The sequence below is a fragment of the Benincasa hispida genome, chromosome 1, assembly GCF_009727055.1.
Source record: "Benincasa hispida cultivar B227 chromosome 1, ASM972705v1, whole genome shotgun sequence".
NCBI lineage: Eukaryota > Viridiplantae > Streptophyta > Magnoliopsida > Cucurbitales > Cucurbitaceae > Benincasa > Benincasa hispida.
In genome coordinates, this window is record NC_052349.1 from 24869728 (window position 1) to 24881357 (window position 11630).

Genomic DNA, 11630 nt, shown 5'->3' on the forward strand with positions numbered 1-11630 from the left:
GTCCTCTATGCAAAAAGGTTAATGACTCCACGAATGACCTCTTTATTCAGTACAATGTTGCACGAGTCATGTGGAACAAAATATTTCATGTTGGGTGTGACTATTTTATGTGCTTGCTTGGTCTCAAACATTACTACTCTTTATAAAGACCTTCGTTGTTTGAATCTGACTACACAAAGGAATGCTATCGTATTCAATTCATTGGTTGCCATATGCTGGTCCATCTGGAATGAAAAGAATAACCGTACCTTTAACAACAAAGAAACTAGTATCCTTTAATCATGGAGAATGTTCGCTCGCTAGAGGATAGTTGGCCTAATCGCTCAAAGCTCTTCCCGAGTTACAGCTCCGATTCGGTTTCTCTTAATTTGAATACTTTTATGTAATATCTTATGACACTTCTCTTTTACTTGTGGGCTTTGCTCTAGTCCATCTCTCCTTTGTACTTGTTCTTTGGAGCTCACCTTCTTCAACTCCTCTGTGTACTATCTTGGTTTATCGAATGAAATTGGAGTGCCAACCTAGTTTGGGGATATTATGTTGTACTTGCTAACCCACTTTACCTACCGTATATTTCTCTAAAAACACACACTACATCTAAATCTCATTCAATTTGTTTATATTAAGCATGGCGCTATAACTTTATTACTTTTTGTTAATTTGAGATTCTTTTTTCAACTATTGTCCATTTGAGTTTAAATATGAATTGATATTTTATATGCAACAATTAATTGTTGCTCGATAACCCTTTTACGTATTAATTTTCGAAAGTTAAGCTTATAAATACTATTTCCTATCCATAATTTTTCATAGTTTATTATCAAATTTCTACTAATATTTCTTAAAATCAAATCAAGTTTGGAAAAGTAACAAAAAATAGTTTTTATTTTTAGAATTTGACTAGAAATTCAAATATTTCTTTAATACTTATGATGGAAAAATTAGGAAAAAAACAAACATAAATTTTAAAAACAGAAAACCAAAATGAAATTCGTCATCAAATAGGTCAAAATTACTTGGTAAATCTTTTTTGACAAATGGTATTCAAAGAAATTATCACAATTTTGTATGTGTGTCGACATACATACATAAATATATATCTACATACATACTTAGTATATTTTGCCATTTAATTTCATTATTTTTGTATGTTGAATTCTGTTGGGAGGTGAGATAATCAAATTGTAAATGAAAAATTAGAGAACACATAAAACAATATAATTATTACAAGAAGATAATTATGATGGTCTTCTTAGACTTAGACATGCATGTGCTCATTTGAGAGCCTTTACCATTTCCTGAAGCAACCTAGTAGCTGACTGAATATATGTAATTAAGTATATATATATATATTACATATAATATATTCTCCTATATACATTATAAAAAAAACTCCAGACTAAAATTAAGAAGTAAAATGCAATACGAAGTTCCAAAGGACAGAGCCAATTTTATTAGGCATTTTAAATTGAAACAGAAGTTGAAGTCCTATTTGATAACTATCTTATTATTTGTTTTAGTTTTTAAAAATTAAGTTCATTTTCTCTTATTTTCCTATAATGTTTGCATCATTTTAAGTGCATGAGTTGAATTTAATTTGATTTTTGAAAATATTGGTAAAAATTAGATAACAAAACAAGAATTTTAGAGGTGAAATAAGTGTTTTATAGGCTTAATTTTCAAAAACTAAAAACTAAGGTCTCGTTTAGTAACTATTTTGTCTTTTGTTTTTATTTTTTAAAATTAAGCCTATAGACACTACTTCCATCTCCAAATATTTCTTTTTTTGTTATCAATTTTTCACCAGTGGTTAAAAAAAAAAAAAAGCTAAATTGTGAGAATTAAAAAAGTAACTTTCAAAAAGTTGTTTTTATCTTTAAAATTTGACTAAGAATTCAACCATTATACTCAATAAATTATAAATCATTATAAGAAATATGGATGAAACGTGCTTAATTTTAAAAAACATAAATAAAAAACTAATTGATTATCAAATGGAGTCTAAATAGTTATTAAATGGAGCCTAATTAGGGGTAAGGGAATCCAAATCACAAACTTCGTGATTTCCAATACAATTGTATGCCAATTAAACTAGCTCAATTTGGCGCATATATAGTTTTTTTTTTCAATGTTTACTAATAAAAGCGAAAAAAATTATGATTAAAAAAATGTGAGAAAAAACACCATTTTCAAAAAAAAAAATAAAAAATAAAATGGTTCTTAAATGGAGCCACATAAGATTTAAGATTAAGATACCATCGAAGTTTAATCAGGGTTTCATATTCTTTTCATTGATTAGGAGATTCCAATAACAACCAAGTTCTCTAATTAAAATCGGCCATTAATTAGTTGTTTAAAAAAACAAACAACTACATAAGTTTAAAAATCTATAAATCTTGCAATCCTAATGACAAAAGTATATGTATATCAACATTTTAGGGTTTAATTTGACAAAGCCCTAAGACAAGAGGATTAAATAATATATATTTTTTTGCGAAAGAAGTAATAATTAAACATGATTAAACTATAGATTATGTGGGGCAGAAGAAGAAGGAGGAATTAATTAGTTTAGATTTCCTTGTGGGAATCAAACAAGGATAGGTATTATATTATACAATATAATAGCATTCACATGGACAAAGTTTCAGTCCCCTGTGTGTGTTTTAACTAAGCAAAAGTCCATCATCTTTTGTCTTGCTTGCCTCACAAACAATATAATCTTTTGTTTTTCATCAATGAACAAAATCTTTCACAATCATTAATGAACAAAATCTTGTGTGTGTTTGTAAAAATGTCAAACCCTAGTTGTTCTTTGTCATGGGTTGCACCTAAGATTCCTTGTGTTCATCATATTACTTAATTATGTCTGTGTTTTTTGTCTTTGTAAGAGAGAGACAATGGCTATAAAGTTTGTCCCCTATTTATATTCATTGGTTAAAAGGTTTTGACTTCAATATGTCAGTTCAATTCAAGTGTGTCTCTCTTTGTCTTAGATTATATATATATATATATATATAAATAACTTCAACAACCACAACATTCATAGCCAAAAACCCATATACTCTCCTCTTTTTCCATGTTCATTTTGCTCCAATTTCATCCCAATTTTCCTCCTTGCTTTCATTGCCATGGCCAAGCTCTCTCTCTCTTCCCTTCCTTTTCTTTTCAATTATGGTGGCGATTCGTATTTTATTAGTTCATAGTTTTACTAGTTAAGATATTCTAAGTCTTTTCATATTTATGCAATGATATGATATTATCTACTTTAAATCTCTATTTTTAGAACTACCTATTGATGACAACAGTTTTATATTTTTTTTTCTCAATTCAAATATAAGTCGACCTATATGTGATTGTCATCTCAAAAAAATATTTTCTTGTAAGTTATTGTCGTATTAACTCTAGCTTCTAACCAATATGAGACTATATTTTTGAAGTGAACCCTATGATTTAGGGGTTGGTGGTCTATATGATACACATTGAATATGTATGGCCTCCCATATATTACACACTTGCTTAAGGTGCGAAATACCAACACTAATGCATTGGATTCCATCAAAACTATGTAGATGGATGTGTTTGAGCGAAATTAATATTAAGTTGAGTGACTACTTGAAAAGTTCTCGTGTTACACTTTTTAAATATATATATATATATATATATATATAATTACTTAATTTATCAATAAGATTAACTATTTATATATCGTGGCATAATTGCTTAAAACTCAAGGAAATAGGTCAAGTTTTAAACTTCACTACAAAGCCTCCATGAATGGTTTATTATTACTATCTTCCACTTTTTCTCTCTTCTTTTCTTCTTCCTTTGGTTGGCTTTGGATATTTGGCTTAAAAGGGAAGATGGGTTTTCAAAGGCTATGTTTAATAATCTTCTTTTGTCTTGTTTTTAGCAAGACTCAATATGTGAGTTCAATAGTTATTAAAACATGGAAATTGCATCAATGTCATTGTTTATAGTGATTATAACTTTTAATATATATTATTGAATATTTCTATGTTTATACAAAGTTAAATAGCCTTTTTTTTTTTTTTAATTTTATTTCAAGAGTAATTTCAACCATTTTCCAATTTTCCTCCTTTGTTATGGTCTTAATTATTTCAGTTTTTAAAGATAACAAATGTAGGGTAGAGATTCAAACTCACGACCTCTTAATATCTTAATCATTTAAATTATCTACGATATTGACATCTCTATTATTTTGTGTTTCTTTTTATATTTGTGCATGTTTAAATTAGTTTGCACGACCTTTGATTAATTTTATGAAACAACCCACTTAATCTATACTACAATATGTATGTGTCAAGTCTTAATATTTTGTGTATTGAAACTTACTTGTCTTTTTCAATTTTCTGGTAGATTCAGTTCATATTAGTCCTAGGGTATGATTAGGGTGCTACATATGTATCAGTCTAGTTGAAATATTTTTGTGCACCTATTGATCCCTTCTCTTTCCGTATATTGTTAAAATAATAATAATAATAATAATAATAATAAAAAAGCTAACCAACATTTCTCTATAATATATAGAAAATAGAAAAACGGTAGAAATAAAAAGGAAATATAATGATTTGTTCAAAAAAATATAATGTTTTGTCACTTCACATGAGTATATTTAAGGTAATATAATTATTCACATTTGATTTTATTTGAATAAATTACTTTATTTTTTCAAAGAAAAATCCAATAATTGAGAGAACATCGAAAAGATAATACAGGGTAGTTGAACAATTCTACCAACTAACGATATCAAAATAAATATTACTGGCGTCTAAACAACTCTGTCGCTGACTTCTCCTTCCATTCCATTTCTAAAGCTATTGCATCAAATTCTCTAGTCAGTATTCCGTCATAGTTACCGCCACAACAATTACCTCTTCTGAACCTATCAAACTCCTTATCTTCCATCTTATCTTATCATCTAACATAATTATTTACATTTGTATGGCTTGAGATTTTGAAAGCGAGCCTACATTATTTAATTCGAGAATAATCTCATTGACTACATAAAACTTAAATATATGCTTCTCTTAAACTTACATTTCAAACTATTTTATTCTCACAAATCATACAAAGTCAGCCCATACGAACAAGGCTACATCAGCATGATTTTTTTGTAACTTAAAACCATGTTTGGATGGAGTAAAACCACTTTTGTCATACTTAAAATTACTTTAAAACAAATTTGAATGATTCAAAATTAAATTTAATTGTATAAAAACCACGTGTAAAAATATATTATCAATTATTAAATTGATTTTGTGAGTAAATTTTAATGATAGATGCTGTATTTTTACACTAACATATAAATTGAAACTCAACTTCAGGTTACAAAAACTTAGACTGTACCTATTAAAATTACATATCAAACGTATCACTTAAAAAAAACACATAGAGATCAATTGAAAAATGATTGAACAAACTTTCATGGTGAAACGAAGGAATTTTTAAGCCTTTGTTTGAAAACAAATTCTTTTTAGTATTTTTTTTTATAACAAATTATTTATGGTTGTTTCCTCATTTTCTATAGTAAGATTCTCATCATTATGCTAAGATGAGCTTAGCTCAATGATAATTGACATGGTTTTCCTCCTTAAGAGCCGTTTGTTTCACGACCATCCAAGATTCCCATAAAGTGGATATCTAGATTACTTCGTTTGTTTTGCAGTATTGTAAGATGTACAAACATCTAAAGATTCTTGAGCGTCTTATGATGCCTGAATAGAAGGCATCTGGAGAGTTTTGGATGCCCTCCTAAAAGATGGAGTTTTTAATTTAATTATATATATTATATATATATATAATATATATATGTATGTATGTATGTAAATCTTCATTAGCATTATATAATTAAAATAAATACTGTCAACTATATATATCATATATTTTTAGTTAGATCATAATTTTATTATTTTTTAGCAATATATTTAAATTTAAATTTATATTAATATTTATTTTATACAAAATATTAAGTTATGATATATTATTTTGTTGAGAAAAATAACATATAAAAACAATATAAATTGTATTAGTTTTAAAAGAAATTCAAATTGATAAAAACAAATATGTTATATAAGTTCAAATTATATCAAATTAATTGTAAATTAATAATTAGTCGTAAGGGCATTTTTGGAATATTATGTAAATTTAAAACATTTTGAAGTAAAAATCGTACGAAACAAACAAAGTTATCAAAATACTTCCAGGTACCTGCAAAAATATTCCTACAAAATAAATATGGTAATCTAAAGATGTTGGACATCTATAATTCCTAATATATATAATTTCGGGCATCTAAGATTTTGGTTATCTACATTTTCAAAAAACAAACGGCCCCTAAAGGTTAAAGGTTTGATCTACCTTTCTCGCAATTGTTGTACTAAAAAAAAGATTCTCAAAGTTCTCAAAAAAACATTTGAATTCTTAATCATGTTTGTTTTTTCATAGTTATTTTTGTTTTGAAATTTGATTAAGAATTTCAATATTTCATTAATAAAAAGATGAAAATCATTGTAAAGATAATGTAAAAGAATAAGCATATTTTTCAAAAACCCAAAGACAAAAAAATGGAATAGTTATCATACAGAAGATATACAGATGACGAGATAATATAGGATGATGAAGTTAGGATATATTTTCCATCTCCATTTTCATTTGTATCCCTATCTCATTGTTATTTAATATCTAAATGATTCCTAAATTAAACTAAATTAACATAATATTTTCTAAAACAAGATACTAAAACTCGTTTCAATAGGTGTACCCATATATCTCATCTAAATTGACACATTCTATATAAATTATGCTCTAACCAAATAACACCACAAAGATGTATAATTAGTTAGCCAAACCAAAAGCCAAATGTAAGACACATAAAAATGTTACATATACATATATATGAGTGTGTATATTGTATGTTATACGAATGGTATAATAATAAGTCTTTAATTATGTACAGAAATCTTGATTAAAAAAATAACTTCAAATTAGACCCTTTAGAACTCTTATAACATCCTATTAATTATAATATATAATATGAAGTAAACCCTTAATGAAAAAAAAAAAATAAAAGAAGAGGTTTTGGTTTCACTTCCACAGCTCAATCTGACAAGTTGAAGTGGATGTGGGAGCATTTTCTGGAACCATAACTTCTTGCTTAGAAGCATTATTATTATTATTATTATTATTCTCTTGGCTGAGCTGAGAAGCAACATATTTATCAAACACACGCCAATCTGTGAGCTGATCTATTGTTTGTTCGTCGTTGTTGTTGTTGTCGTCGAACAAAAACAACAAGTTTTGGTCGGAAAGTTGTTGTTGTTGTATTTTTGCAGCTGATGGTTGGAAGTTGGAGGTTTGTAAGTTGATGTCTAGGGCAAAGGTGTTGGCTAACTTTTGGCCCTCCAAAAGTGGTAAGTGAAGGAAATGGTGGTCTTGGGGTACTTGAGCTTGTTGGTAGGGCAAATATTCTGCCTCCTTTTTGCATGGGAAGTTAGACATATGGTTAGGGAAATTGGAATGTGAGCTTTGGTTTGGAGAGTCTAGGTCGGGCATAAACGACCCCGGTTCCTCGTACCAACACGGTGATTCGTGTTCGTTCATTCGTCTTACTGTCGTTATTCTCTTCTTAAACACCCTGCAAACTACCCATCCTTCTTCCTGTACGTAAAATAAAGAAGAATGATACTTTATTAAGGCGTATGTAAGAAATATAAAAGACTATGAAGTAAACACAAATGTATTAAGAGCAACAAAGGAAGGGTTGTTGTCATTAGCAAAGAAAGCTGATTTTGATCTAGTGGACAAAGAAAATCATATTAAATGTAAATTGTTTGTGCTCCAACTTGTCTTCAAAGGAGTGAGTTATTATAGTCCACTCAACGTTTGAGTCTTCTATTGTAATGTTGAAGTTCCCAATTATTATAGGGGTAGTTTGCAAATATAGCTCTAGCTCAAAAATATTAGCAGATATGATATAATGTCAAAAGAATTGCAAATATAGCACAATTTAAAGCTAACTTCCAAGGAATCTATAAGTGATAGATCATATCACTAATAGATTTTGCTATATTTATAACTCTTTAAATCCATTGCTATACACTTAATTATTAGTCTTAAAATTGCTAGATATTGCAATTACTCGTAACACACACTTAGCTACAATAAAACTATTTGGAAACCCTCATTGTCCATAGTGTTTACTATTTTGTAATCATCCTCTCGCCTCATTTGTAACTCAGACTAAAATAGTTTGCACTCGCCTAAACATACTAAAATAGTATATACTTCAAACACAGACTTTTATAACCCACAAACTATAATATCCAACTCAACACCCCAAGCAAGCAAGCCATAAATGATTTTAAAATAGTTAAAATAATTTTGTTTCATATTTAAAATCACTCCAAAACACGCTTATAATCATTTCAAAATCAATCTTGATCGTACGAAAATCACATTTGAAAGTGTAAGAAAATCAAATTACATTTAATAATTTTGAATGATTAAAGAAATGTTTTCAGAATAGTGATTTTGAACATAAATAACTTTCAAAATCACTTTCAAACATGTCCTTATTCTCAATCGATTTTAGACTTTACCTGTGGAGTGGCATTTTCATCCGTTTCGAGTCTATACTCATGCATGATCCAATCGGACTTTTGGCCATTAGGAGCTCGACCTTTGTAAAAGACCAAGGTCTTTCTCATACCAATCAAATCATGTTTAGAATAAATTGCCTTGTCTCTGCCAGTTGCTTTCCAAAATCCAGCTGCAGTTGCCCTATTTGTTCTAGTTCCTGTTGGATATTTCTTGTCCTTATGGCTGAAAAAGTACCATTCATTTTGATCCTCTGTTCCAAGACTACATATCTCTATATTCAACATCAAATAGTTAATAATTGTTACCAAGTAATTAATTCTAAGGTAAAAAGAATTGATATAATTTAATTTACCTTGGAGATCCCATGGTTCAATCTTGTAAAGGTCTACATCTTTAATGACATCCAATTCAATCCTTCTTGAACAAATCTTTTTTCTAAGGTAATAATCCACAAGTTCTTCATCCGTTGGGTGGAATCGAAATCCAGGAGGAACTTGTAAAAATGTGTTCATTGTATGATGTTAATCCTGAAATTTTCATTTTTTACAGTGTCAAAATATTTATATTTGCCTTTAATTAAGTTATTATTATTATTATTGTAGGATTGATTTCATACACACATGTGACATGGAAGAATTGAATGAGATTATGAGTTCAAATTTCCAATAATAATGTTTTTGCTCTAAGGAATCAAATTGAACCAATTGTAAAAAAGAAAAAGAAGGAATTAAAATTTCCAATGGTGTTATTGCTCTAAAATGTTTTAAATTTTATGTTATTTTACTATATATGTTTTGAATTTTCTTCTAATATCTATGAGTTAAATATCTATTATGACACAATATAGTGATCAACAAATAATTAGAGAAGAAGAAGACAGCAGAAAATCTACAACCAAGGAAAAATTAGCATGGATCATTGGAGGAAGTAGGGCAAGAGATAACATGTATAATTCATAATTAGCAACAACATTATACCTATAATTTTAAGATAAGGTTTTTGTCTGTTATGAGGATATATATAACAACAACATCAATGTTTTGAAAAATAATCTTTAAAAAAAGCATTTTAAACAAATACTAGAGGTATGACACATTAATTTTAAGAGACACACAGCCTAAGATTGAATCAAATTATAAGCAACATTTGAATTAATATATATTAATTTTTCATTAATGGGAAATGGGGGGAAAAAACCCATTTAGGAGAAGAGAATGTGTCATCCACACACATACCCACTGCTATCATTAAAGTAAAGTGTAATCATGGAAATTCATCTTATTGCTAAAAAAAAAAAGTTTTAGGTGATGATCTAAATGATTTGTCTTGGCTGCCAATCAATCATCAAAAAAACAAAAACATTTCTAGGAATCTTGTCTAACATTTGTTTAGGAAAAAAAAAAATCTTCCAAAAACAAAATCAAATAAAATGTTAACAAAAATTGAAGTGTGAATTGACTTTGATGTCATTCAAAAAGTCAATCAGTACATAGATTTTAACCCCCCCAAAAAAAGGGTTGGAAATCAATAATACCCAGAAGACAAAAAGATGGTTATTTAAAAAAATAAGAGAGAAAATAGAGAGAGGGCTCACAAGGTAATAAGCAAAAAGAAGAAAAGATCTTAGCTTTTTGGTGATAAATTAACCCTCAGAGATGAAGAATACAACCCTAGCTTTTGTTTCTGCAATGAAAGACAGAGATTGTTAAGTATCGAAGAACAAGAAACCCTAAATCCGACAAGGAAAAAACAAAAAACAAAAACACACAGAGAGATGTTCTAGGGAATTGATTCGATGGCGGTGGCGGTTGGTGTTTGTTGATGGATCAGATCTCTGTGAGAGCGGAAGTAGCGTAGGGTAGGGTTGTTTATATATATAGAAAGTGATTAAGAATATTTTCCCATAAAAAGAGATGAGAGAGCTGAATTGGTGGTGAAGGCTGAAAAGAAAGCTGAAAAAGACCCAAGTGAGAGACAGAGAGAGAGGGGAAAAAAAAATATGAAGGAATGAAATTTATTTAAAGGAGTTTTTGTATTGAAGAGAGAAAGATAGAAAGAGTAAGCAAATTGGAAGGTGTTATAGGAAGTCAGGAGAAAACTTTGCCATGAGACAACCTCTTTTTAAAATGGGATTTTATTTATTTATTTAAAAGTTAAGTTGAGAACTTGAGTTTAGTTCTCATTGGTTGGATGTATGAGAGATCATCTATAGACATGTTTGGGAGTGATTTTTTTTACAAGATATAAAAGTAACGCGTCAGTGATGCGAGAAACGTACAGGTGATAGGTTAGAGGAAAACTTTCCAATTTAAAGTTATAGAGGAAGCATCGAAGTTTATAAAAGAGCTTAGTATTTTTTTTTATCACGAAGTAGCAAAGGTGGTGTTATCTTCCCAAAGGCAGGAGGGAGTTTTTTCCTCTTCCTTATCGAGCCTATTGTTCCGACTCTCCTACTAGATGAACCACAAGCTTGCATCATAAAATTACTCCATATACTATGAAGAATTTGCATTTTTTCGAACTCAGAGAAAGATCTTTATAGATTTCACCATGAAAAGACCAAACTTAGATTCCTCTAATGATGGAGTGATCCGATCTCTAGTAGTATGACTTCACATTTCTCGTTCTCTATCCAATAAAGGCCTTTGAGGAAGGAGAAACCATTTCACAAAGCTCATTCCAAGCATCCCTTAAGGTCATTTAGAAGTGATTTTGAAAATTTTTAAATAACTTTTGTCATGTTCAAAACCACTCCAAAATACGTCTTTTAATCACTCAAAATTAATATAATATTAATTTTATATTTTAAATGTAATTTTCAAATCACCAAAGTTAGTTTTGAATGATTAAAAACATGTCTCAAAGATATTTTGAAAACGACAAACATAATTTTAACCATTTCAAAATTACTCTCAAATATACATGTCTTATATCTCTATTCTTTCCAAATTTATAATATTATATTAATATTATCTTTGACCTTTCATGTGACTTGTCATCCTAATCATTTC

At 28.8% G+C, this 11630-nt stretch overlaps 1 protein-coding gene across 1 annotated transcript; it reads right to left on the minus strand.

The window, feature by feature from the left end:
- Window positions 1–6927: 6927 nt before the first annotated feature.
- LOC120090907 (NAC domain-containing protein 7-like) lies at window positions 6928–10653 on the minus strand. The gene is made up of 5 exons (XM_039048601.1): window positions 10388–10653; window positions 10214–10302; window positions 8972–9146; window positions 8619–8890; window positions 6928–7677 (listed from the first exon to the last, which is right to left on the minus strand). Exons 3-5 carry the CDS (start codon window positions 9129–9131, stop codon window positions 7105–7107), a joined length of 1005 nt encoding a protein of 334 aa, XP_038904529.1. The 5' UTR covers window positions 9132–9146; window positions 10214–10302; window positions 10388–10653; the 3' UTR covers window positions 6928–7104.
- Window positions 10654–11630: the final 977 nt, after the last annotated feature.

Bases quoted from the DNA above. Each gene is read 5' to 3' on its own strand.
- LOC120090907 (XM_039048601.1), bottom strand. From the start codon at position 9,131: ATGAACACATTTTTACAAGTTCCTCCTGGATTTCGATTCCACCCAACG. The intron at 8,891-8,971 runs GTAAATTAAATT...TGTTGAATATAG, and splicing joins TGAACCATGGGATCTCCAAG to AGATATGTAGTCTTGGAACA. The intron at 7,678-8,618 runs GTAAAGTCTAAA...TTTTACGTACAG, and splicing joins ATGAAAATGCCACTCCACAG to GAAGAAGGATGGGTAGTTTG.